Raw genomic sequence first — 27994 nt, 5'->3', positions numbered from 1 at the left:
GGGTCTCTCAGGCTTTGCTTGCCCGACCCTCTTGATTGTTCTCAAGCTCACAAATGTTCAACTGGTTCAATGTTGCCTCCGGTTAAATATCAAAGTTCAATTAAAGTCCTGTTTGAAAAATGTCACTCTTCCTCTGGTCTACAGTGGGGAAGGGATTCCCACCAGGAACTAAGTGCTTTTGGTTTGTAGCCTCTGTACTTCATGCAGCTCTTTCACAGCTAGGGCTCCCCTGGTTGTGGCAGTTGTCAGACCGCACGGTCCACCTACTACAGGTCAGACAACCAGATGCCTTACTTTGTTGGAGTGCTTCTGTTCTGCTTGTGGTGTTACTGCGGCCCTCCGGGATCAGCCTCCTGCCTGGGGCCCACCCCAATGTTTCTCAAAGCTCTTGATTTAGTGGAAAGTCTCTCTTCTTTTACTGTTGAGAATGTTGCTCCCACTTTGGTTTTCACACAGCTCCCCCTTTTTGGATCTCCATCTTCCTTGATTTTCAGCAGTTTTATTCATAGGAACTTCCTATTGAGCTACAGTCTTTAGACAACGTGTACTCCTGCAAGCGACCACTCTGTTACTTTGTATCAGCAGAAACCTTTTTTGTCAGTTTTACCCGACACGTCTTTCACTATATGCGTTTGAGCGGTAAGAATGTATCTTGCTCAACCACACTTCCTTTTCCTCCTCTCTGGCTCTCGCCAGCGATCGCGTAGTAGTCTGTCTATGTCGTTTAAGCTGGACTTTCCAAATTGTACCTCGTGTCAGCGGCGCTTCGGGAGGGCGGATCCCCATCCTCTTTGTTTAGAGTGCTTGGGTCCCGATCACCGTTGGGACTCCTCTTTCTATTGCGATTCCCTTTCAGTCCGGGCACTTCAATGTCGGTTAGAGCGGTGGGAGGAGGTGTTTCAGCGCACTCCTCCTACGCATTTTCAATCCTTCATCGACGAAAAGAAGAAACGCCCAGTAAGTACTTTACTTTTTAGGGCACCCCGGCCGGGAGACTCCTTCCTGGGGTCTTCCCGTTCCGGGAGGAGCGTCGACCGCTCTGTCACCGGGGCTTGCCCTGAGGTGCCTTCTGGGCCTAAAATGTGTACCAGAGTTTTCTCCGAGGGTCTCCGTAAGGGGCCTGTGGACACCGGAGTACACTCTGAGGCCCCTCCTGTGGGGGCTGCTTCTAGACCTACTTCTACTGAGTCGTGGGGTACCGGAGCTCGCTCCGAGGCTTCCTTATCAGCTTCCCTCAAAGGTACCGGGGTGCGCCCCGAGGTCTCGGCTGGGCTTGGAAAGACTGAGCGTATGTTCGAGGCCCACTGTGAAGAGGCTTCTACCGGACTCGGTCAGAGGTCCCTCGTACAGAGGCTAAGGCAACCAACAGTTCTGAGAGGCCTGAGAAGGCCTTATCTGTGAAAGGTTTTTCTCACTGTTCCCGCTCTTGTGATGACGCCAGAACCGTTGAGGGGGCAAGGAGTGAGTTTTTGAACCGAAGTTCCTCCTTCACCGGCAGTGCCGAGGTCCTTCCTGTGAAGGCTAGTTTGGCTATTGGTATGTCGCAGAAACATTCCAGGCCGCATAGTACCGGCTCGGCCAAGGTTCCTTGTGTAAAGGTTAAAATGAAGACCCGTGATCCACCAGTGGGGACCCCTGCCTCACTTCCACATGTGCCGCAGTTCCCCTCAGGTGACGGCAAAATGGCAGCCGTTCCCGCCTCGACCATGGTGGCCATTTTGGCCGCTTCCCCTACATCTACACCATCAGCTCAGGTGTGGGGATTGGTTCTGTGGGTGAACATAAGGTTCCTTGTGTGCATCCGTTTCGTCCAGTTTACGACTGGAACGCTGGGATGCCCCTTCCGCACAACATCTCGCTGCCTGTGGGTTCGGCACCCTTGATTTATGTGGACATCTCTGGGGATGGGCCTGTTTGGCAACCCTCCCCTCTGCGTCCCTGGAATTATCCTCCTCATGAGAGGCCTCCACCGGCAGCTCCAAAGCCTTCTCCGGAGGACGCCTTTTTCAGCAAGTTTCAGGTACTCATGCGTACCGACCCCATGAGAGAGTATTTCAAGGGTCTTTTTAGGGAGTTATGCCCGCCTGTGCCTCCGGCTCCACCCATGCCTCCAGTGGTTCCGCCGGCGCCGCCTTTGCCTACGGTGCCTCCCCCTACCCTTCCGCCCTTGCCTCCGTTGTCCTTGGTGGACAAGGAGGTGCCTGACGTAGTTCATCAGGATCCTGACCTGTCGGATGTTGTGCAGGGCGATCAGGACAGCAAAGACCAGCCACGCTCTATTCGAGCCTTCCACGACTGGGTGCTGGACATGTCTATTGGATGTTCCAGTGCCCGAGGCACCCGCTCTGCAGGAGGGTGTGCTTTTGGGGGCGTTCACCTTATCTCCTTCGGAGCGTACCGGCCTGTTCTTGCAGGACGACGTCTTGGCCGAGGTCCGTAGAGTCTGGGAGAAGCCACACTCTGGACTTTTCGTCAATAAGAAAATTGACATGCGCTACAGGCTGCGTTCTTCGGAAGAGGTGGCCCTAGCAGCTTGCCCGTCCCCCTCCTTCAAGGTGGTGGTTGCAGCCACTTTACAGTCCAGGCCTGCAGCATCCTCTTCTACGACGGCTACTCAGGACCTGGGGAAAGAGGACAAGCTCTTCGACTCCGTTGGGAGGAAGATTTTTGCTAACGCTGCCCTGCAGCACCGGCAGGCCAATGCAGAACTGGTGTTAGCGGGGGCGAATATGAAGATGTGGAAAGGGCTATCCGAGTTTGAGGCGTTCATTCCGGTCGAGAAGCTGGAGGACTTTCAGGCGGGATTGTTGGATGCCAGGATCTTGGCCCAGGATCTGCAGGAGGCCGCGGCTCATCACGTTGACATTTCAGCTCGGGGCCTTATGCTGGGAGTTGATACCTCTCGGCAGGCTTGGTTGCACGCCACCAAATTCTCAAAGGAGGTGCAGGACAAAGTGTTGGACCTGCCGTTTGACAGTAAGGAGCTTTTTCATTCCTCAACAGATGTGGAGCTGACCAAAACGAAAGGACAGCACCCAGACAGCCACGTCCTTGTACATCCTGGTTAAAACTCCTTTTAGGACCCAGAGACTGTTGTCGCAAAGCCGGCCTTCCTCTGGTTTCAGGGGGTTTCTAGATCGGAAATCCCGCATAGTGGATACCCCTTCGGGTCATTTCCGCCGGAGGCAGCAACGGACTCTGTTTTTCTCCCGCTCCTCAGCCTCCTCCTCAGAAAACTGCCAAATGAGGGTTCTCTGCGCTCGCACAAGACCCCGGTGGGAGGACGCATTGCGTCTCATTGGGAGGCGTGGCAGACCATCACCGAGGACCGGTGGGTCTTGTCAGTCGCTCGGGCGGGCTTCCGCTTACCCCTACCCCACCCTTCAACCCTCCTTTCCAGCAGACGGGGCCGCCCTCCCTCAAAGCCGAGGTTCAGAAGTTGCTGGACCTCAGAGCAGTGGAACCCGTTCCCCTAGGGGAGCGAGGGGAGGGCTTCTACTCCCGACTGTTAACGGTGCCCAAACCAACCAGGCTGGCCTGCGCACCATCCTAGACCTTTCCCATTTCAATCTTTTCCTACCCTAAGAGAAATTCAAGATGAGCATGCCCGGCCAGATAAGGTCCTCTTTGCAGATGGGCTATTGGCTCAGCATGGTGGACCTTCAGGATGCGTACATGCATATACTGATCTGGAATCCACACAGGCGATATCTCTGTTTCTCTGTGGGAGAGGAGCACTTCCAGTTCCGAGTGCTTCCTTTTGGCCTCAGCTCGTCGCCACGTGTCTTTACGAAGACGTCGGTGATAGCGGCCTGTCTTCGTCTGCAGGATATCCATGTGTATCCATATTTGGACGGTTGGCTCTTATGCAGCCCTTGCTCGGTGATAGCCGCGTGCAATCTTCAGTCTCTCCTCCAGCTCCTGTTCCATCTCGGGCTGTCGGTGAACTGGTGGAAATCTTCCATGATGGTCTCTCAGGACCTGATTTTCCTGGGTTTTCGCTGGAACACGATCGACTGCAGAGTTTACCTGACCGGGGACAGAATGGCAGATTTGTTGGCCACGTGTCAGATGTTTGCGCAGTCGGAGAGCATGTCGGCCTGGTGGTCCCAGAGGCTTCTGGGCCTCATGGCCTCGTGTGTTTTGGCGCTACCTCTCGCTCGTCTCAAAATGAGGCAGACTCGGATGGCTCCTTGGAGTTCTTGGCATCAGGCTGTGGATCCGGACTCCAAGTTGATATTGATTCCGGCTTCCATGAGAGCGGACCTGGAGAGGTGGAAGTCTCTCCGCAACCTGTCGGTGGGTGCGGGTTTTCAGGACCCAGCCCCGATGGTAACGGTCACGACGGACACCTCGCTTCTGGGGTGGGGTGCGACGTTGGATCTTCAGGTCTCTGACCTTTGGTCGCCTCAGGACAGGTTCCTTCACATAAATCATCTGGAGCTTCTGGCGATTTTCCTAGCGCTCAAGGCGTTCAGACCGGTCATTGCCAACAAGGTGGTCCGTATCCGGACAACGTGGTGTCAATGTATTACATCAACAATCAAAGGGGCACCAGGTCTCCCCCTCTTGTGGACCTGTCCATCCAGATTTGGGAGTGGGCGATTCTTCATGGTGTCTGGCTGGTAGCAGTACACATCCCGGGCCGCTGAACTTCACGGCAGACGCCCTCAGTCGGCGGACTACGAGTGGGAACTGAAGGCAGAGATCCTCTCATGGATTTTCCTGCGTTGGGGCACTCCGGAAGTGGACCTTTTCTCAACGTCGGCAAACAAACTTCCTCAGTATGCCTCCAGAAATGGTCTGGGAGCCTCCTCTCTGGGGGATGCTCTCGAGATTCCTTGGCACAACATGAGGGCTCATGCTTTCCCGCCTCTGCCTCTGATTCATCGGACGATTTGCAAGCTGAAGAACATGGTGAACTGTTCTCTTCTGCTCATAGCCCTGTGGTGGCCGGCCAGGTTCTGGTTCTCAGAACTTCAACACCTGTCGGTGTGTCTGCCGATCAGGCTAACGGTGAGTCCCGAGCTGCTTCACCAGAGGGATCGTCAGCTGTGGCACCCCTCCCCACAATCATTCAGCTTGGCAGCATGGTGCCTGAGTTCAGATCTTTAGAACATCTCAACCTGTCTGCGGATTACATGCGCATTATTAAGGCAGCCAGGAAACCCTCAACAAGGTCTCAGTATAGAAGCAAATGGCTTAGGTTCTGTCATTGGTGCTTAGACAAACAGCTGAACCCAAGGGCAGCTACGATTGACACAGTGCTGTCTTTCGTATCCCACCTAGCAGAGTCGGGCACTCAAGTTCTGTCATGCAGAACTTATCTTTTGGTGGTATCTGCCTACCTATCTACGGACCAATGCTCTTACTCTCTGTCTAATCCAGTGATTGGGAGACATTTTGCGGGTTTGACGCGCCTTTATCCCCTGGTTTGCAAACCGCACCTGGCGTAGGATCTGAATGTGGTCCTTACGGCGTTGTGCCATAAACCTTTCGAACCAATGGCCACGGTGGACCTCAAGCACCTTTCGTGGAAGGTGTCTTTTTTGGTTGCCGTTACTTCAGCAAGGCGTGTGAGTGAACTCCAAGCTTTGTCGGTGGAGATCCCTTCTTGCTTTTCCACCAGGATAAGGTGGTCCTACGGACAAATCCTTCTTTCCTGCCGAAGGTGGTCTCTGATTTCCATCTGAATCAGTCAATCTCCCTGCCGGTCTTCTTTCCGAACCCTGCTTCAGAAGCGGAAAGGGTTCTGCATTGTTTGGATTTTAGAAGGGCTCTTAAGTTCTATCTAGACAGAACATCTGAATTTAGGAGTTCTTCTCAACTGTTGGTGATCTTTGGTAATCCACAAGGTAAACCGGCCTCTAAGACAACGATCTCCAAATGGATCGCTGCCTGTATTACGGAGTCTTACATTGCCCAAGGACTGCAGCCCCCTAAAGGTATTCATGCACACCTGCTGCTGGGCACGGCAGCCGCAGTTGCCTTTCAAAAATGTCCCCTGGGAGACCATTGCAAAAGCAGCTACTTGGGCCTCCCCATCGGCTTTTTGTAAACATTGTCTAGACTTGAGCTCCAGATGTGATGCTCAGTTTGTCCAGGCAGTGCTGAAGAACCTTTTTAAATAGGGGATTTTCCATCCACCCGTAGTTCCTGTAAGGAGTGGTTGGGAACATTCCAGAAGTATGGAGGAAAGGGGACGGGACGTAGGAGTATAACCAGGTTACTCACCGTAGTGACCACCTTACTCCTAGTCCATAGTCCCCTTTCCTCCATACGCCCGCCGTCCCCTCTAATAAGGTTCCTCTGTTGTTGCTAAAAGGTCTCTGACCTGGCAATAGAAAAGGACTGATGGGCGATGCGTGGGGCAGAGCTAAAATGGGCGGGGTTACAGCCACATGCTGTACACCGCATAGAAAGAGAGGAAGGACTAACTTGTTTGCAACATTTTTGATGCTTTTACAAAGTACTCCAGTCCCGTTCCACAGGACGGAGGAATGTTGCATAAGTATGGAGGAAAGGGGACTATGGACTAGGAGTAAGGTGGTCACTACGGTGAGTAACCTGGTTAATATTTTAGCCAGGCACAGTGTAGAGGACACAGATATTGGGGCCCTCCCAACCCCCTCACCCTGCACCTGGGGCAGTGAAGGGCATCACTGGCTCTGTCAATCATGGTAGGCCTCCTTCCCCAGCGAGAGTGGCGTCCCCATTCCCCCTTGATAGGATCAGGTTCCTTGCTTTTCTATACAAAAAGGGGACTCCTGATCCCCTCACCGAAGTCTTGCTCCACTTAAAAAGTTAATTCCGTAAATATAACTCGTGTGTTTGCAAATTCTTCAACTTTGTAACTGGTGGCTTTTGCTCACCCCTCAAGGGAGTGTTGGGTTTGTTCAGAGTTCTCAGTCCAGCTTTGACCTTCTGGTTCTGTGGGCAATCTGGACTTATCATAATTCTCCACCCTACTATATAAAAGGAGACTCCTGATGCCCTCACCAAAGTCTTGCTCAACTTATAACGTTTGTTCTTTAAATGCAACACTTGAAATTGTAAGCATAGTCTCTGGCTCATACCTCCATGGTGTTATAGTTCTTTTGAAGCAGTGAGCTTTATTGGTCCAGCAAGGACCTTTTGGCTCTACTGGCAATTTAGACTTGATGTGCTTTTCCACCCTCCTTGAAGTGCCTTGAGTTATCGGCCCGCATTGGGCTCTGTGGTGCTTCAGACCTTCTGATTCTCTGGTTGCTCTTACCCCCTTGTGGGGTTCTTTCTTTCAGGTTCACTCCTCCCGGGTGTTTCCATTTCTCTCAGGTTTCTAGTAGCCAATGTGGGTTCTCTGGCTCTTTGGCCTGTCTCGTTTTGTCGTCATCCCTACTTGAAGTGCCTCAGAGGTCTGCCACCCTCTTCCCTCTCCTCTGCCGCGTACCTGCATTGCCGCAATGTTCGTCTGCGGAGGCGCCTGCTCCGGCACTGCCCTTCTCGGGTCGTATGCTCCCTTGCAGTGTTTCTATGTCTGGGTGTCTTATTTCCTGCATGTTGGTGTTGCATCTGAGGCGGTTCGGTCTCTGTCGGAGACCTTGGTGCTCCCTGCCCCTCCTGGACTCTGCAGCTTTCCAAAGGCTGCAAGATCCCTCTGCCCAACTATGTATTCTACATGGTCCTGCCTCCAGAGTGGGTTCTTGGCACTACAGCATAGGCTTCGGCTGTTAGTAGCATTGCTTGGGCTGGTCCCATCACAGTGGCTGGCTCGTCTCCTACATGTAAGGGTCGTTTCCCTTTTACGTTCTTCTCAGAAGTGAGAGATGCAACACCATTTGTTCTAGGTTTCTGGCATCTCGCACGGGTCAGCAGCCAAGCACATTTAAAGGGCCCTTGCACATTATAGTTATGCTCAGCTCCCATGATTCAACAAACTATTGGGACTCTGGTGTTAAGGGAGGTGTTACAAACTTCACACCAGGTATTCCTTGTCCCCTAAAGAGGGAGGGAGGGGGCGTCACCCCATTGAGATCCTGCTTGTCCTGTCCTTTAGGCAAGATTTTGTGTAGCAGGCTCACCTCCCTAGTCCAAAAGGGGGTGGCTACCTCTTGGAGAGAATAGACAAATTGCCTGGATTCAACACCACGCCTAACTCGCTGGTAGTGACTACAGCTAGGAGAAGGGTATATGTACCCAATGGCGCTTACAGAAAATTCACCCAACAGGGAAAGCGGGCACATCTATGCTTTCAGTACGAAATCTGCAACTCCTTCACCATATAGTGTGAGAATAGCAAATGCTACAACTTTCATGTCTCGATACAACAGGTCCCAATGGGACGGCATGGAGGAATTGAGAAAACCAATACCACCAGAACTCCAGGAAAATAATTAAAAACGGAAAAGGACAGCTAATTCTAGCATTAAAAATGCACTACACACCAGTGAAGCAGCTGGGCAGGTGGCGGGAGCTACTGTCCTCAAGCAACATACTTTGCTAAGAGGTGCATGTTTAAAGGCCGAGACTGCAGCGACGCTACTTGAACCACTTGAACAGTCATAACTTTGGGAAAGGGAAAGCAGAAGATGAAGCACTAGTGAGGGCAAAGAAGGACCATGATACCCTCAAAACATTGGGATACAAATCGGGCAGGCAATTCAAATCAAGGGGTTCCCCTACAAACTGGGTCTAATTGTGTGCCTTGCCATATACACGGGTGTCAACCCAGCACACAGACATCAGGGTAAACTTGGTTCTCAGGGTCACAGCCACAGCAATACTCCTATTCTGCACCAGTCTCGCATGGGGAAAAGCAAGAGGAAGAGAAACCTCACAAGGACTCTAAGATGACGGTCCCCTACAATGCCTCTCCATGAGAACGACGTATAACTGCATTCACCCACGCCTGAAAGGGAAATAACATCTGATCAATGGGTGTTCGACAAAGTAGCCCAGGGTTACTGTATAGTTACTACAAAACTGTGTAATCTACCGCTGCATTAGAGAAAAATGCTGTCAGACAACCAGGAATTGTTGAAGAAATGGGAGCTCTCCTCCTAAAGAACGCCATTGGTCAAGTTACCAAAAACCAGCTGCATTTATTCACTTTACTTTCTAATCAATCCCCCTGGCCCCCCAAACCCCTTGCCCTCCCCACACAGAACTTCCTCCCCCCCCGATGCCCCAACAAAGACAAATAGCCAGTCCTGAATGTGGGACCAACAAAAAAGTATGTGAAGCCTCAAAAGTTCGTGATGATCAGACAAGAATTCATCCCTCTCCTCAAAAGAGCAATATACAGGACTACACTGGACATGAACGATGAATACTTTCATATTTCAAAGGTCCTGTGTCAGAAGGTTTGGTTCAAGATAGGAAAATTACACTTCCAATATATGGTACTACCTTTTTGGAATTAAAGAACAATATAAGGTGGGCACCACCTACATGTGTGAAGGGTAGTCTTCTGGTATCCTGGTATCAATGTTTAAAGGAAGCACTACAGTTAGACCTGAGGAAATTTGGGTTCATGGAACAGCAAAGAGACTGGCAGTAACCTTTCAGAGTACGCATGCTACCTTTTGGTATACCATTGGCACCCCGTCGGTTCACCAAAGTACTTGCTGTATTGGCGACCCAACTTTACCGTCAGAACATTCCAGTCTATTCCTTTCTGAATGATTGGCTCATAACTGGAGAGACACTAGAGATTTGTACAACACTTGGAGAACAGTAGATATCCCATACACACTGGATTTTTCGATCATATATGCAATTTCAAGCTTTTTATCTATGCAAAATAAATCATTAGTGCTCATCTGTACACCAAATGGGTTGTAACATACGAGTCTCAAGAAAGAATACAATCAATCCCCTGTTTTGAGGTCAAATCCCAGGTAACAGTGAGAAAGGTAAGGACACTCCGAGGCATGATGTCATCATATAGCTACAAAGTACCTGATGCATGCCTAAACATGCCAACTTTTCCACAGTGTCTCTCTCAAAAATAGTCACAGGTGGTGTCTGGCGAATGGGATGATATAGTGGTATTGTCAAAGGAGGTAGTAATTGTTCTGCATTGGTGGACAGAAACAAATCTTTTAAAGGGAAAACCATTCAGACACCCACCAGTACAAGCCACAGTAACTGAGTCCTTGTTACCAGGCTGGGGTGCACACTGTCAAGAGGTCACTGTACAAGGAGCTTGGTCACAAAATGAGGCACGGGAACACACAAATGTATTTAAGATGGGACTTTAATTTTGTCAAAACAAGACTATACAACAGGTATTAGTCAAAACAGACAACACCACAGCAATGTTCTACACAAACAAGCAAGGCAGCACCCTCTGCAAAACAGATGCTCCTAGCACAAGACATATGGTACTGGTGTGTCAAAAAGAGAATGTACTTGCCTCACAGCATGTTCCAGGAGATTACATTACCTGGCAGATGATCTAAGCGGAGTGCTTCAGTACACACACTAAAATAAAACCTTCAATGTGCCGTCAGCCAACAGTCGATCAGTTGGCAACAGCCAAGAGTGCCAAATGCCACAACTTTACATCCAGGTATCTAGAGAGAGGGCCAAATACTACTCTAACGGCAAACCCTAATATTGATTGCGCAAACGTGGGTAAGACCAACATTGTATCCCCACCTCTCGGATGGAAGTTCAACCAGCCGTAAAACTTCAGATAGAGCACAGCTTTCCAGGCCCACAAGTGGAAATACCTTCATCTGATGCACACCAGTAGATACTATTAGACTCTGGGTTGGTTTTTAACTCCATTAAGTTGCATCTAGCAGCGCTGGCTGCCTGCACTACAGCTCAACAGAAGATCGTATCACGGTGGAAAGGTCCTGTAGTAAAGGGTTTTGTGGAGGGAGTAAAACAAATCCGCCCTGAAGTTGCGCATCCACCTCCCTGTTGGTGGTACTTCAGTTCTGCGAGGGTTTATGGTGGCTACTTTTGAGGCAATGCATAAAGTAATGTTTACATTAATAAAACCAAATCTTTGAGGAAAACAAGTCCATTCTTTGTCTCTTTCGCAGTGGGCTGGGAGTGGGACCCTGTAATCAAGTCCACAATTGCTAGATGTATGGTCAAGTGCTTTGAACCCTGTTATTCACTGGCACATGAAACCTTTCCATTTACTCCAAGTGGATCCCTACACGCAGCACTGGAGCAACATTAGCCTTTATTGGCAATGTACCATTGGAAGACATATGCAAGGCTGCAACTTCGAGCTCAGTTCATACCCTCACACAGCACTAGTGTGTCGACACACAGGCATTGCTGATTCTCAGGTAGGGCAGGCAGTATATGAGCATCTTTTCTCTACTCTACCCGCTGGTCGCCCACCACCTTCAACAGATACTGCTTGCTAATCTATGCAAAGCATGAGGATGTTGGTGCGTGAATGAACATGGGTCCTTGTACTCTTAGGGTAGGGATAGTGTGACCATAACAATCCTGCGACTCCCTCTTCGAATTCGAAAACATATGTAATACCCCAAACCAACCATTAGATGGCAGAGTATGCAAAGTATGTGATTCTAAACAGATGCAAGCCACAGAATGATTATCACTGGATAAGTAATAACACATACTCTCGTACCAAGCTGCAAAACTGCTACCCTGGTCCAAAATAGAGCTAGGGATGCTGTGTCTGCTCCAAGCCTATCCATGGCAGCCTTCATTCCTTTTGCCATCATTTCACCAACATCCATTACTTTATCAGCAGCCATAGTTGCCAAGCCACTTCCATGATTTCCTTTGAGGTTTGGCAATCGCTAGACCACACCACGTAGCATTTCCGGCTCCAAGACGGAAACCGTCCTTTTAATTACATTCATACTCTGACTACACATTTGTAGAATGCCTAAGAAATGGCTTTGGCTCAGACTTTGCAATTGAGTGATGTACCACCATGCTTTGTGGTGTAGTGCCCTGCATTATGGGAAAATAGATCACATAGTGGAAGTCAGTATTGCTTATCTGGAGAGGAAGGATAGCTCAGGGTAAACGCGTTTGTCTTGGAAGCAAGATAACATGGCGCAACACAGGTTTGAATCCCGATCCCACGCTTTGAAACCACTCGCTGGTATTAAGCGTGTTGTAAATTAACAATAAAATAAAAATCTGATTATTCGTATGCCTATTGGGAGGACCATTATGTCACTCTTGAAGGAAAGAATGGTTATTTTAATGTCTTGTAAAAAGGAGAGGTTTGATTTGTTGTGAGGCTTCAGTTTATCTCCTATGAATTGCATTTTACAATTAGTGGTTTGTTGCTACTTTTTTAACTGCAGTTGCGAAGGTGAAGAACTCACCCAGTAGTTCAGCAAAAGAGCAATAACTAAATGTCCAAGTGAATTGCCTTGCCTGTAGGCGTTTTAGGAATCCAGAAAAGGGACTCCATCAGTGAATACGTTTAGGTGAGAGCATTACTTATGGGATGTCTCGTACAATCCTGCGCTGAGGATTTGAGAAATATTTGCCGCATCTTTGGCTCTGCTATCCGCCCAAAAATGGAACCTTGCAGAGCATTCCAGAGAGCACCAAAGTGGTGTATTACTATGGTCTGCTTGTATGATGTTGAATGGGTTAAAGATACTTATGGCATCGCATGCAGAGGCAATGATATTCTGACAGGGACTGCCATTCAGTGGTTACACCCACAGTGGCAGAAAAAAAATCTAGAGTGCAGAGAGTGTGCAAGGGATTCCTCTTAGACATCTGAAGACTGGGGACAGTGGTGCATGTAAAACGGAATCGATTTGGGGTGCTAAATGTTCCCTTTGCATTCGGCATTTCATGTTCTGTTAGATTACTGGTATCTGTCAAGAACCGTGTCTTTGTGAGGATGTGAATATGGCCAGGAACTGCTCAAAGATGTATCAATGAGAAATCGGCATATGGCTCTACATGTTTTCCATTTTCATTATGGTGCCGCCTTCCTTCCTCTCTAGAAAGGAAGCTGAAATCTTATTTTTTGAGCCTGTTATGTTGGATATTCTGCTAAGCCCATTGACATGCATGTACTTCCACATACTGTGTGCTGCGAGCTTCTACCTCCAGTGTGGGATTATTCAACCAAACACAATGTATTGGCTGCCCACACGGAAGAACTTTTCTTACAGGTAAGTCATATTTTCTTTCCCTATTTGTGGCTCAGCTCGTCTAGTATGCCGTCTTCATAACCAAACCACTATTCTCTAAATTGCTCTGCCACGATAATGTGTGAAACTCCAACATACTGTCTGGCTATTGACATCAGCACTGTTTACTGTAAAGCAGTCGGTTACTAACTAGGTCAGTCATTTAAGATACTTTTTATTTGTCTTAATTTACATGATCAGCAGCCCTGTAATTCCTGTAAGCATGCACACCTCGCTTGTCAAAGATAAATGTCTTAACACTTTTCTGTTCTCTTTCAGATAGTGTCTGCTGTGCAGTACTGTCATCAAAAGCTTATTGTACATAGGGATTTAAAGGTGAGCTTGATTTCAGATAGGGTGTGTGTATGCAGATTGCACACACTTGATTTCTATAAATGTACACTGATCATTTACCTTTTAAGTTAGGTTACTTGTGAGTGTTTCTCTCGTTAGGCCTTCGTTGAACATTTTTGAGATTCCTTTCCCTTTCCTGAGATGGGGAGCAAGCCTGGGTAAATGTGTAATTGCTTAAAACTTTGGATATTAATAGGGGGGAACATTTTACGTAGACCTCTTTGACATGGGGACACCCAAGAAGACATAATAAAGAGCCATTTGTATTTTTCTCACATTACATTTGAGATACTCTGGTGAGATTTTCACACTGATGAAAAATATACTTACTCAGAAAATTATTTAAATAAAGCTTGGACCATTCAGAACCAAACTATCTGAAATCTGCATGGTAGGTTATGGTGGTGGTGGCCATGAAATGTTGCATTTGCAAGCTGAAGCTAGGTTTACAAACCCTTAGCCTAGTGCGTGTTTTGTTATGACGGATCTGTTATGCCTAAATACCAACCTTCGCAGGCTCAGTGCTCATCTACTTAGTGAGCTATCTCAGTAGTATATTGTCTCAGGTCTATTCTTTGCAGTGCTATTTGTAATGTATATAGCACGGTTTGACATTCAGATTCGATGAGCAGGAGCTAAAACCAGCTCTTGGGTATCTGCATCATCCATTAGCCGGGAACTACAGCTGGGGAACCAGGAGCGAGTGCACAGCAGACTGCAAATCGAACTTCCCCTTGAGATGCACACTTTAACTATTTGTCTGTATGATCTGTTATATTTAAATGTGTCCTAATTTGTCTTTATTTACATTCTGTAACATTTTAAATGTTAATGTCACATATGCATGGTTGTAATACACCAGTAGGACAGAGGAGCCAAAAGTAGCTCCTGGTAATTGTTGGTTTTACGCTAACCAGGCTCTCCTAGGGTAAAAGCAGGAGCAGGCTTCCACCAATTTCGAACCCTACATAGAGTCCAGTTCAATGAAGTACAATAAATTGTTATTGTTGATTTGACTTCATGCCATAACTATTAGACGGATGTAGTTGATGTGAGTGGATGCTGACTGGAAAGTTCATCCTGCCAGACCAGAAACTACAGCATGTGTTCTGATGTTCATATCTGCTAACCGCTGTGGCATTGGGGGAGGGAGGGTCATGAAGTAGAATTTAGGAGTTCATTAAGATCATTTATGCTTAACTTAATTTCTGTTCTCTAGGCCCAGGGTAAGCAAGGGAGGCACCAACTTGTTAGAGGAGATGCATAGAGTAGGTTTGATGCCAAAAGGCAGAACACCAGTGCAGTGCAGGAGTACTGCACAACCTGCCACACCCAGTGAGGAACCAATCTCAAACTGGCACAATGCGATCGCTGACTGGACTGTAGCCAGCTACTTCCATGCCCGTTCGGGTCATATCAGCATGTGGCTCCATATGCATTGCTTAATACATTGCATACTGAGCCATGTACCTATAGCTGAGACTGCAATGTCATACTTGTATTTCCACCCACCTGTCCTCTTTGCATGCTCTCTGATTAGGCTGCTTTTCTGCAGCTGGCTTCTGAGCTCTTTGCTGCTCAGGCTAATTTGATGATGGCAGAGTTGTGGCTCCTGAAAAGAAAGATCAGACCTGCAGTATTCCCTCTGTGCACCGTGGTTGCCAAAATAAAGTGAACTGTACATCCAGGTTTTTCTCTTCCTGGTGCAAGAGTCTGCAATCTTAAACTCCCCAGATGTTTTGGATTACAACTCTGATCAGCCCTAGCCAGCATACCCATTGGTGAGGAATCATGGAAGTTGTAGTCCAAAACATCTGTGGAGAGCCACATATTGCAGTTCTGTCCTAAATGAATGTCCAATATACAATCGACAGAACAGTGGTTAAAACAAAAATAACTCTACAAATCACGGTCCATCTCGACAGGGTTGCAGCTACCACTGAGCCAACAAGTTGAATCCTGCAATATTCTGCACCAACCACTAGATGTGAGCCTATGCAAAGCAGGTTTAGTTAAGGGACAGTTGGGGTGATCATATTTAACGCAACAAAACCCTTGAAATTCAGCGGATGTGCGAAGTGATAATCATCTTAACACTGCGTTTCCCCCTGTTGAATGCCCATGAGCACATAACAGATGACCCAGATCCACCTGTTCTGGTGGGGGTAGGGGACGGGGTGTAGCCCAGATCTTTCCCACTCAAACATACTACTTTTTAGAATGCCTTGTCTGCAGGCTTTCTCTCTCTCCTAGCCACTCTTACTGTGGCTACTATCTAACAGCTTCCTGGTCAGATCACCTAATTTCTCTGAGTGGGTGGACTTCTCCTCCTCCCTCCCGGCCTCAACCACTCAACTCCTCCTTCTTGGTAACCTTAATATCTATCTAGACTCTCCTTGTTCCTTCTCTGCACTCTTCCGTGACCTCTGTGATTACCTCTCCCTTTCTATCCTCCCCTCTGGCCAGACTCACTCTGCAGGGCATACACTTTATCTTGATCTCATGACCTCCCCCTCCCTCTTACCACTCCTCTCTCCTGGAGCGATCACTCCCTCATCTCCTCTGATCTCTCCCGCTCTTCCCCCCCCCCCCCCCCCAGGCCCAGCCTACCCCAACACTGCCACCTACCTTCTCGAACATCCGGCCCATGAAGAGTGTCTCAGTTGAGGCTTTCGCCACCATCTTCTATCCTGCTCTTCCGCACCACCTCTGGCTGACTGACAACCTGACACAACCTTGTCTATGCTCTACTCCTCGATTTCCGATAACCTTGATGCTTTTGCCCCTGTCATGAGGATCCGTTTGAAGCCCAAAGCCAAGTACAATTCTTGGTATGACTCTGACCTAGCTACACTTAAACTTAAGTGCAGGGTGGCTGAGAGGAAATGAAGGGCTTCTTGTTCATCCTCTGACAAACCGGCCTGTCGTCTGCTCCACAGGCAATACCAACTCTGTCCACACTAAGAAGAGAGCCCACATTCAAGCCCGTGTCTCTGCGGCATCTAACAACTCAGCCCAACTCTTTAAAATCTGCAAGGAGCTGGCCAACCCTGCTGCAGTTTCTACCTCCCTGTCGCTTCCCAGGCCCTTTGCACCGCCCTTGCCTCTCACTTAATCTCTAAAACCCAGGATATCCTGTCCACCCTCTTGTCCCCTTCCCCTCTCCTTCTGTGAACTCTGGCCCTCCTACATCTACCCCCCCACCCACCCTCTTTCTCGTCCTTTCCTCTCTTCTACCCTGACAACGTCTCTAGATAAGTCTGATCTATGAAAGTCTTGTCAAAACGGGTTCCTCCATGTTCTTCCAAAACCATCAAGGACCACATTGACACCCTTGCTCCTGCCCTGGCTGATTTCTGCAACCTCTCCTTCACCTCAGGAACCTTCCCCTCCCCTCTGAACCACTCTTGTGCACCCTCTTCTCAAGAAACCCACTGCTGACCCTTCTTGCCTGGCTAACTATTCCTCAATCACCATCACTCCTTTTTTGGGCAAACGCCTTGAAAGCTGGCCATCTCGCAGCTTAACCTTCACTCTGATTCTGTTGGTTGTCTCCATGACCATCGGTCTGGCTTTAGAGCTGCCAGAAGCACGGAAACTGCTCTCCTGAACTACCGTGAAGATCTGCTCTCCAACCTTGACTCGAACATCCTCTCTGTCCTCATCCTACTCGATCTCTCGTCTGCCTTTGACACAGTCAATCATGCCATCCTGCTCAACCATCTCCGTGACAACCTGGGTATTGCCAATCAGGCTCTGGCCTGGCTGACCTCTTTCCTCTCTGATCCGCCAAGGTCCAAGTTGGGTCCTTCCTTTCATCCATCTCCCTTTCTACCTGAAGTGTTCCCCAGGGGTCTAACCTCACCCTGGCTTTTCAACCAATACCAGGCAACTCTCGCCCACCGCATTGCCATTTTCTGCTCCAATTTTCAGTGCTATGCTGATGACACTCAACTCATTTTCAGGCTTCCCTTGGCCGCCTCCTCTCCTCTCTCTGATTGCCTATCTGCCATTCAGGATTGGTGGGCCGCCAACAATCTCTGCCTGAATACCAGCAAGACGGAGATCCTCCTCAATGGCATACCTTCACCCTCCTTTCCTGTCATTCTCTGGCTGGCCTCCCTTGGCCCTCCTCCTACCCCCCACCTGCAAGGCTAAGAACCTCAGGGTCATCTTCGACTCCACGCTGCCTTTCTCTGCCCACATCTCTGAAGTCTCTAGAAAATCAAACTTCCTACTGCACCTCTTCGGAGGTAGAAGCTCACTGTCTCTCGAGCCCTGGTTCTCTCTCGGTTGGCTTTTTGTAACAGCCTCTTTCTAAATCTACCTGCTTCTACTCTCCACCCTTTGCAACTGATCCAGAACAGAATTGCGAGACTTGTCCTTGTCCTCAAGCCCTGTGATTGTATCTCTCCAGCCCTGAAATTTCTCCACTGGCTCCCAGTGGCTGCAAGGATTAAATTTAAAACCCTTTGGATTATCCACAAGGCTTTCTGTGGCCTGGGTCCAAAATACCTTCAGCTGTCCCTCTGTAAATACCTTCCCTCCCGATCTCTTTGCTACTCCATCTCAAACTCACTCAGGGTCAGTCGTTTTTAAAAAAAAAAAAAAAAGAAACGAGCTTGGGGGTCGATCTCTTGGGCTGGGGCCTCCTTCTGGAAGAGCCTCCCTGCCACTCAAACTTGAGAAGAACCACCTCTGGTTCCGGAAGCACCTCAAGACCTTCCTCTTTGCTTCTGCCTTCGCTCCTGCTCTCCCCTGCTGATCTGCTGTGTCTCGGCACCGTGCACCTGGTTCACCCTCTGACTTTCTGGCCCAGATACCTGCTCACCCTGCCACCCATTTGCACTGCCTCCTGGCAATCCCTTGCACTGGGGTCTTGATCTGTAACCATACAGCCCCCTGACCCTCTTTTTCTGCACTTTCAGAAACAGCCCGTCTGTTGCCTTAAACCTAGCACTTGCTGGCTGCACTACCACTCTGTTGCTTTTTATTATTTCTTTATCATATGTATTCCTCTGCTCAGCACTTTCCACCCCCCCCCCCCCCCATGCACTTTCCCCTTTCCCTCTCCCATGCACTTGCGCGTTCTCGGTGTCACTGGGCCTAGTAAGATCGTTGTTTTGTTCTCCCTTGTTCCCCTCCCTTGCCTCATCGCGCTCTGAAACACTTGTGTATGATCGCGCTAGAAATACAATCTCAATATCAATGACTCTGAACATGGTTGAGTCTGCTCCGAGTGCAGATCGTAGTCTGAGCACAAGGCTGGTCCTTTGTTCCTTTGCTTGGTGGACCCAGTCCAGGCTCTTCAGGGATAGTCATGGTTCTGCCCTTCCCAGCCAGGAATGCTTTCAGAGCACCTGCAAGGGCTGTTTACTCCAGCTTGCAGGATCCTTGGTGTAGATACTTGGTGAAGTTAAAGGCTCAAAGAAGGGAGGAACACCCTACCCACAACCATCCCAGAGCAACATTTGGGGTGAACTGCAATGGGGACAAAGTTTATTTGCTAACTGAACACGAACCAAGGATCCTGCAAATTGGAGGCGACTGACATTCCAGTGGGTTGGTCTATTTTAAGCCTCCTGTAGGGATCCATTCATGGCTGCTGTGGTCAGTGTCTTTTTCTGATCATCTCAGTACGAGTGCTTTGTTTGCACGCAGTAAGGACTAGGCTCAGGAAGTGTGGGAGCCCTGGGAGAATCTGGGATGGTGGGGCCCCTTCCCTGAAGTGGAATCCCTCTTCTGGCTACTGTGACTCTCTCCTGTCTGCACTGCATACCTTTCTAGTAATTGCCACCCTATTGTGACTTCCCTCTTGCTGTCAGAGCCTGTCCTTTGAAGCACATGCTCTCTTCTCCCCATGAGGCAGATCCTGTTTTCCTGGACTGGAAGTTTTCAAGGCTTTCCCAGAGAGAAAGACTTGCTAGTGCTGAGCCCAAATTCTCTGTTTTGGGTGAAACTCCATCCCAGACAGTGAGTACTTGGAAGGCCCTGACGGGAGGAGTCACTGGAAAAGAAACAAATAATAAAATGACATCAAAGGATTCTGGCAGTTTAATTGTAGATTCCCAGAGACCACTGTCAAAACTAGGCCTGACCCATATGTATTAATCTTCCACTAGGTGCATATAATTACATCATTTGGATCACAGCTGCCCTATCTGTTGGAACTGCACATGTTACTATAACTGCCATTTTACCAAATTATAGGGCAGATGCAGCGTGGTGCCAGACCAGCTAAACAGTTACCTGTTTGCACTTTGGCAAATGAGAATTATGAAAGGGAGGTCTGATTAGCAGACCTCACTTTGAGACCGAATTACCAGCATCATTTGGCATTAAAGCTCAAGCTAGTACTCCCTTACAGGTAGCATTCCAACATAGATATAAGCAAAAGTGACCAACTGTTATGTTTACAAATTAGTACCCGACGGGGCACAATGAGATTGTAACATGCGATTGCTGGGCGTTACCCGACTGGGAATCACTCTGCCCCACAATGTTCCTTACTTTCTGCCCCCGTCGGGGGTGGGGTGGGGTTGTGGCAGCCACTCGGCCAATGAGGAGGCTGTCATCTTCCCCCAATGGGGATCGAGGTAGGTGTTGGTGTTCCCTTCCTCCTCACCTCCCAATCCAAAGAATCCCCTCCCTCCCATCCCCACTTACCTTCTTTTTTGTCTATTTCGAGAGCAGATACGCTGGGAACACTTCTGTCCCCAGCGCGTTCGCTCCCGATCCGAGACGGGCCATCATGGAAAGGAAGAATAGACTACACGTAGTCCCTTCTCCCTTTCCATGATGGCCATTTTGTTTGTTTACTTTTCCACATTCATTTTTAATGGCCGCCATGGAAAGGGAAAACTGACTTAGTTTTCACTTCCCAGGCAGCCAATTTTTTTACTTGTTTTTTTCTGTTCTGAAACTCCAGGGTACTAATAGCAATATGCCCCTTGCCGGGGGTGGGGAGGCGCTTTACCACTTCAAGTAATGGCCTGGGGCCCCCTTGTTACGCTCAGAGCTGTTATTATGGGCCCTGGGGCGTTACCTCAAGTGGTAATGCCCCCCCCACACACCCTGCGAGGGGCCTATTCCTTAGGTAAAAGTGTCCCCAATTGTTAGGTGGTCAACTATCCAAGTTATAGTTACTGCCACCTAGAATCAGTCCCACTTTAACCACACATCTCGAGACACAACTCCAGCAAAGAAACACTGCCGTTTAGCCCAATAGGGCATACACCACTTGAAGTCCCATTTGCCTACTGTAAATTTCCCTAAACGCCACACTAACCCACCAGGGATGACAACACAATTTATATTGGAAACCGGGAGCACACAATAACTACTCTTCCAGATGACTCACGTAATTCATACCTATGACTGAAGTCCCTCTTTTTTCAGATCTATGGACAGCATTGTCACCTTTCCATGCTACATGTGCTCCTATCGCGCCTCTTGAAAATACTGAAGCACTGTGAAAATGTCAGAAGCTGCGCTATACCAGAATCCATAAAAGGGCATACCAAACAGTTTACTTTCTCCTGGGTGACTGAGCCCTGGCCATCCTAAGCACCTAATTTCTCTGGCAGCAACAGGAGAGGAAATTAATTTTGGTTCTGCTACACTTAGTCTGATGCACTAGAATCTCTGGTTCACTGTCTGGTTAGAATTATATATACCACCCTGTTAAATCAAGTTATTTGGGACTGAGGGAACAGCCAGTGCTACAATAATACAATTGTAGGTGAGGGCATCTGGGCCACGGTACAGGGCAAAAGGGAAGACACTATTTTGTCCCTAATTCCGTTTTTTCTGCTCCACTTCAACTGAGACTTTTGTCGCATATTGTGAATGTAATCCCTACTCACATTCTTGCAATTGAGGCACAGTGAGAATGTATTTGCATAGGATCACCAACTTTGGTTAAGCAGTAAAGCTGGTATGTAACCCACTTTACTATGCAAGCACTTAATCACATATCTTCCGAGCTCTCTAAGTACAAATATTTAAATGTTGGCTTTAAGGAGCTACAATAATATGGTCTTATAATTTTTTTTACCCCCATCATTTATGGAAGACTACATATACAAGAATGCAATGTGTTTTGCACATCATACTAATGGACAACAAGAATATAAACGGAGCTTTAAAAAGTAGCTTTATTGTTTGGCTTGTTTTGTTGCTTTGGGGCATCCTTGGCATCCTTGCCCTAGTGTTATGTCATCTAGCTTCTCTAGGCACATCTCGTTGCATTGTGAGGTCTTCCATAAAACTCCTTCACAGCATTCCCACGTGTTTCATTCAGGAAGAGGAGTCGTCTCCTGCCCCCTTTTACACCCCAGGCTCTCTTCTGCCATACACGTGCTGACATTCCGCTTCCGTACGTCTGGTCAGCATTTATTTATTAGGAGTGGTGGGGGGGTGTTTGAATTGGAAAAATCCCACCTACAGTTTCAATTGCCTAAACATTCATGCATAAGAAAACGCTGCTAAAGATGGTGAAAAGTGTTGGCTGTAGGTGCCAGGGCTTTGTTAACATGCGTACTGTGTAGACCGAGATATTGTTTATCATGTGGTGCGCCCTGTTAATGACCTCTCTGTAAATGGGCGAGCTTCAGTTTACAATGGAACATAGTGGAGACGCTAAAGCCTATTTAGCCCAATGGGTTGCATTCTTGAGGCCCACCTGTGTGTTTCGACTCAATAGTTTGTGTGTATTTGTTGCTTGTATTTTGTATAGCAATTTAAAAATGATCCCTTATTTCTCTTTCTCAGGCAGAAAACTTGCTTCTAGATGCAGATATGAACATTAAAATTGCTGACTTTGGCTTCAGTAATGAGTTCACGTTTGGAAACAAACTGGATACGTTCTGCGGCAGCCCCCCTTATGCTGCGCCAGAGCTCTTCCAGGGAAAAAAATACGACGGGCCAGAGGTGGATGTGTGGAGCCTTGGAGTTATCCTTTATACACTGGTCAGCGGTTCACTGCCTTTTGACGGGCAAAACCTTAAGGTACAGTGCAGCATCTTCGAAGCGTGTACAGGTCGTTTAAAAATACATGTTTGGCTCAGTGGGCATCGAAGCAAACAGCTGTTGAGAAAGAGTGCCCCTGGGAGCAAGAAGAGCACTACTGCAATGCAGGAGTTAAGTGATGCACAGCCAAGCCTTTTTAATTTTGGCTATTAGGTGGTGCTTAAGTGCCACCAATAACGCAGTGGCATCTCTACAAATTATTTGGGTGGGGGCGTGCGGGGCAAACGGCACAGATGAAACAAGGGCTGGGTCGGGGCTGTGGGGGCCACAAACAAATAAGGGTCAATAGGCCAAACTGGTTTAAGAAAACCTATATTTTACTAAGATGTGTTTAGTTATTGAACATGTAACATTGTGCAAGTTTAAAGTAGGTTTAATAAAATGGATCAAGTGAATTTACACCCTGAAAAGTTAACTTCTATTCACTGGTTTCAGAAATGCCCCCCCCCTCTACCCTTCCAAGGAAATTGTCATAAAGTGTTTTACAGTGTTTTACTTAACACAATTTATCTAGTAGCCGGGAGGATAGCTCGGGCAACGCGCTTGCCTTGGAAGCAAGACAAACGTGGAGCCACACAGGTCTAAGGAGAACTGCCTTTTAACGGTTTGTTCCTTTTATGGAAATGGAGTTCGTTTCCTTGTGAAGCCAGTGCACTCGAGGTTGAAGTTTCAGTCAATGAGGCTAGGAGTGGGAGATAGGAACGATTTTCATCAAAGGGCCTTCCATATACTATTGATCCTTCTTAACAACAATATGGTGGTCTTTAAGCGGCCTGCTGCCAAATTTGCTGCTGCCTGTGCAGCCTATGGAGAATGGATCCAACAGCGACACCTACTGAATTGAGATGAGACTGCTGCTTACAAAAGTGCTGAAGTAGGACCATGGGTATGGAGCGTTACCTGTTCTTAAACTGCTGAGTGATGTCCTACTAACTGCCCTGTCGTTGGGAATAGATGGGAGTGATTTTCAAAAGTAGGACAACTTTGTCAATGATTAAAATCCTTTACCCCTCTCACCTTTTTTTTTTATATGTAGGAGCTGCGAGAGCGGGTGTTAAGGGGCAAGTATCGAATACCGTTTTACATGTCAACGGACTGCGAAAATCTATTGAAAAAATTCCTTATCCTGAATCCAAGCAAAAGAGGCACTTTAGAGGCGAGTATCATTTGTACGGTGATCACTAGAAAGCATGACTCGTGGTATTTTATTCAGAGGGAGTTTGTATTTAACATTTCTGGGTATGCTGACGTATTTTCGTTTCCTCCCCAAGCAGCAAATTATGCGAGACCGCTGGATGAATGTAGGTCACGAAGACGATGAGCTGAAACCATATGTAGAGCCAGTCCCAGATTACAAGGACCCCCGGAGAACAGGTGAGGGCTTCAGAGCGCGGTTATGCATGTTATTTATCAAGTGCTAACAATGGCACACAGTAGTTTCAAAGTGCCGGACCATAACACAGCATCAGTAATTCAAGGCAAACATATCTTGGCTCGCACCAATACTAACAAACAAAACGCACCAACATTATCTACAAACTCTTATGACCGCCTCTCCTGAAACATAAAGGATAAAGTCATTTTTAACAGTATTTCATCTTATGTTAAATATTTTTTTTTTTGTTGAGATTCTTGTTCTTTTAGCGGGTGTCTTTGTTATTTGGGCAGAGAATCCTAAAAGTCCCATTTAGGCAATTTAGAGATTTTCCTAAGGGACTTCTATGCAAGTTTTACTTTTGAATTCACAGCAGATTTCGACTGGATTGGAAAATAAAATCAAACGAGACACACACTTATGTTGGACCATAGCCCATTTTTCAGTCCCACGCACAACCCTAGCCCCCTGGTCTGGATGTTCCTGGATAGCCAGTAAAGATCTACCTATGGGCATAGAGATGTTCATATTTATAAATGGCAAAAAGAATTCTAGCCCCATTCTGAGGTGTTTGCAACCTAACTGCAGGTTCTAAGCAATAATTGGATATCAGCTGCACACAATTGGGTGCATGATCACACCACGCCTCCACCACCGGTTTTTTGATGTTTATTACTTTGCAAAGAGCCGATTTTGGACAGTGTAAATATGAAAAGGTCAGGTCTTTAAAACTACTCGATGTCCAAAGGTTAGGCCATTTTAGAAAATAACTACTAGGACTTCCATTTCCTGTCCCTTTCTGCCATACTTTTGGTATTTTACCACCAGAAAGGGTCTATGACCAGAGCATTTGGCGCATTTTTTATTTTTTAAAGGGTGCATGCATGAGTAAGGGCCACACCCACATTCTAGTCTTTTGCTTTGTGTATTCAGGCTATCGAAGTAGTGTGGAAGATCTTATTCAACAACTTACCCACACGGTTTGTGCCTAGGTGGGGAACTACGCCTGTGCCATCTGTGTTTTTCTGCAGAGCTTTTTCCATCAGGTCTCTCTCTCGAGAAGGCTACGTGGGTGTGTAGGGCGGGGGTCCACAGAATTCCTCGACACAACCGAAGGACTTTGTAGGCAAGCAGGTTAGAAAGGGTTATTTTCTGATGCACGTTGACCAAGTAACCAGTTCCCTGCATGGAGCTCGGTCAAAAGAGCATCCTCTGATCCCCTCCAGTGGTGTAAGGTGATAAAACAAAGGTGCTTGTCCCAAGTGCTCTCAGGGCCCGACACCAGCCTCCACGGAAAGCTAGACCAGCACTAGTGCACGGCTCTTTCTGCATACTAGTGATTGCTGGTACGCGGTACCCCTTTCCGAGGGCTCATGTAGGCCTGTACCAGAGTCATTTGATTCCATGTCTGAAGAGACAGGTCCCCCATGGTTGTAATGCCCCCCCTCTTACCCTTCATAGTGGCGAAGGGGCTCCACTGTGGGCTGCATTAGCAGGTCAGGTTGCATAGAAAATCTGAGTTGGGTGCCAAATCCTCACATCTTGCAATACCAAATGCATTCTGGCTTTTTCATGGTTCTGGATTCAGGGAAATGTGAGATGTACCCAGCAGAAAAGCCCATGTTGTGATGGAGCCCCAGTTACACAGCATAGAGAAGTGGAGTTTCTTATTCCTCCAGTGTCTGTACTGGCTCCAAGAGTAGACTGATGGTCTCCTAGTTTAAAATACTTACCTATCCTGGCAGTGACATTCATCACGGTTTAGGTTTCCCGACACTACTATGATTTAAAGATTGTCATTTCTGGCCACTTGTTCAAACCCTACCCCATAACATGGGCTTGGATCACCCACAGGGGACTAAAGAAATCTTTGCAAGAACAGTTTCACACCTTCTACATTGCCAACTGAGGAATTACTTTAAAGAAATATGGTAGTACGAGAGGTGATGCAAACTTTCCTGGCGGCTGCTGCTCCATCATCACCATCACCACATGTAGCTTCTGTCGTAGGTCTGGATATAGGTGATGCAGATGAAGGTTAAGCGGACCTTGTCTCATCCATAAGGTCACTTCACAAGATCTTCAGTGTTGGAATTTTTCGACTTTGTAGCCTCAATTAATTCCTTCCCACACTCCTGTGCCCCTAGCCTGCTTTTCTTCCCACCCCCAGCAGAGACGTGGATTTTAGCAGCTGTATTTTTGGAAAGGTAAATTGGAGTAGTTCTTCGCCTTAAAGGGTTGAAAAAGGCTAAGACCGTTTTAGAAGCTTCCCAGCTATGGCTAATGAAATGCAAAGTTCTGGCCTGTTGATGATGACATGTTAGGGTGGCATAAGATTGAGAAAACACGAGCCCATTTAAGGTTTATTAACTTGGCTGGATGCTAGAAGGTAAATGACTCTTTCTACAACAAAACAGGATATCCTACTCCGGAAAGAATCTATGCAAAACCTTTCAAGATCAGTAGTCTTGCGCTTATAGCTACTAGCATGCTCATTGTTTCTAATTTAGTCTGCGAGTGTTAGCACTGAGCGCTTCTTGGCAGTCTGCTTATTGAGTCTCCTACCAGCAAATATTTCAAGCCCCCTTACTACCCCCTTTGTTTGTGACATTTATATAACATCCAAACCCAGAGGTATCACGTTGTTCGTTACATAGCAGAATATGGTTAAGACAGACTTGGTTATTCATACTTATTGAAAACCCGTTAAACAGGTTTTAGGTTTTTTGAATACATGATATGATTGACCGTGTCTGATGTTGCTCGGGAGGGAGTTCCAAAGGGAGGGTGCAGTGACCCTGTAGCTGCAGCTCCCTGCCCTTTTACTTATGAAGCTGGGGTGACCAAAGAGTTAATGTGTTAGATCTGAGGACTCTTCCTCCTTGTTATATGGTAAATGTATCAATGAGGTAGGTGGGTGCTACTTCATAGATACATTTGTGTCTGAGGGAGAGAGTTTTGAACTCGATCCATGCTTTTACTGGTAGCCAGTGAGCCCCTCTTTTGGTGGTAGAAATATGGTCCATACTCTTGAGTCCTAGGGCGGCTCTACATGCTTTAGTCTGGAGAAATTGTAGTTCAGCTAGGTTAGTGGCCGAGGTGCACTTAACTGCAGTCAAAAATGGTCTGCTCAGTGAGATAAGCCGTGAGGTATAGGCCGTGGAGGATGACGGCGCATTGTGTTTAGCCATGGTCAGATCAGCTTCAATATGTACACCTAGAGTCTTTGTTTTTCAGGACAGGGGATGGTGGTGCCATCAGTGCAAATAGAGGAGAAGGATGGGTCAAGGTTTTTAGGTGGTAGGGGGAGAGGATAATGAGAAGCTCGGTTTTCTCATTATTCAAGCACAGATTGTGTTTGGCCATCCAATTTTGTATGATGCTGTAAACAGAGTTTTTAGTATTGGTGTCATGCAAGAAGGTGCCTGTGATGGGAATAAGTATTTAGGTGTCATCTGCAAAGTTGGTGTAGATGACACCCAGGAAGTCGAGGAGATCAAATAGAGGCTTGATGTAAGTGTGATCTAGTGTAGGTGCGAGACGGGACCCCTGCGGTACGCCAATGGGGGCTGGAATGGTGTCAGCGGCTGCATCCCCTATGAACTCTCTGGTAGTCCAGTCATTGAAGGAATGTATCCAGGCAGTGGCCTCTGGGGAAAAGTGGAAGTGCTGGCTTAGATGTTGGCAGAGTGTGCCGTGGTTGACTAGATCAAATGCCACGGATATGTCTAAGAGAAGGAGAACGCTGAGATGGCCCAAGTCCCTAATGATGGCCATTTGGTTTTTGAGATATAGGAGTGTAGTCTCTGTACTATGTTTAGGACGGAAGCCTGATTGTCTCTTGCCAAGTAGGTGGTTTACCCCGAGAAAATTTGGCAAATTTAGGCCATTATATCCAGGATTTTGAGAAGAAAAGGGACTATAGTGATTGGCTGATAGTTGGTATGGACGGTTCAAGGGTGGGTTTTTTGTAGGAGAGGGTTGATACGTGCAGATTTGATGTTGGACTGGACTTCATTGGTAAGGAAGAAGGCATTGACAAAGCTTGTGATAATGGCAGCCAGAGTGTGAGCACAGAGTTTAACTATTT

At 47.5% G+C, this 27994-nt stretch overlaps 1 protein-coding gene across 18 annotated transcripts in view; it reads left to right on the top strand.

The window, feature by feature from the left end:
* MARK2 (microtubule affinity regulating kinase 2) overlaps positions 1 to 27994 on the top strand; it is a 1484563-nt gene that overhangs the window by 752258 nt on the left and 704311 nt on the right. For 11 of the 18 annotated variants that reach the window (XM_069645125.1, XM_069645124.1, XM_069645120.1 and 8 more), the window contains 4 exons: positions 13425 to 13481; positions 22272 to 22508; positions 23566 to 23685; positions 23801 to 23903. In XM_069645125.1, the coding sequence (XP_069501226.1) occupies positions 13425 to 13481; positions 22272 to 22508; positions 23566 to 23685; positions 23801 to 23903 (517 nt within the window). The remainder of the gene's footprint in view (positions 1 to 13424; positions 13482 to 22271; positions 22509 to 23565; positions 23686 to 23800; positions 23904 to 27994) is intronic. The other 7 variants (XM_069645121.1, XM_069645123.1, XM_069645133.1 and 4 more) reach the window with 1 other exon arrangement.

The sequence above is a fragment of the Ambystoma mexicanum genome, chromosome 2p, assembly GCF_040938575.1.
Source record: "Ambystoma mexicanum isolate Mex_15411 chromosome 2p, UKY_AmexF1_1, whole genome shotgun sequence".
In the NCBI taxonomy this organism is placed as follows: domain Eukaryota; kingdom Metazoa; phylum Chordata; class Amphibia; order Caudata; family Ambystomatidae; genus Ambystoma; species Ambystoma mexicanum.
The sequence above is the reverse complement of the archived record's forward strand: the minus strand, read 5'-3'. Positions and strand labels throughout refer to the sequence as shown.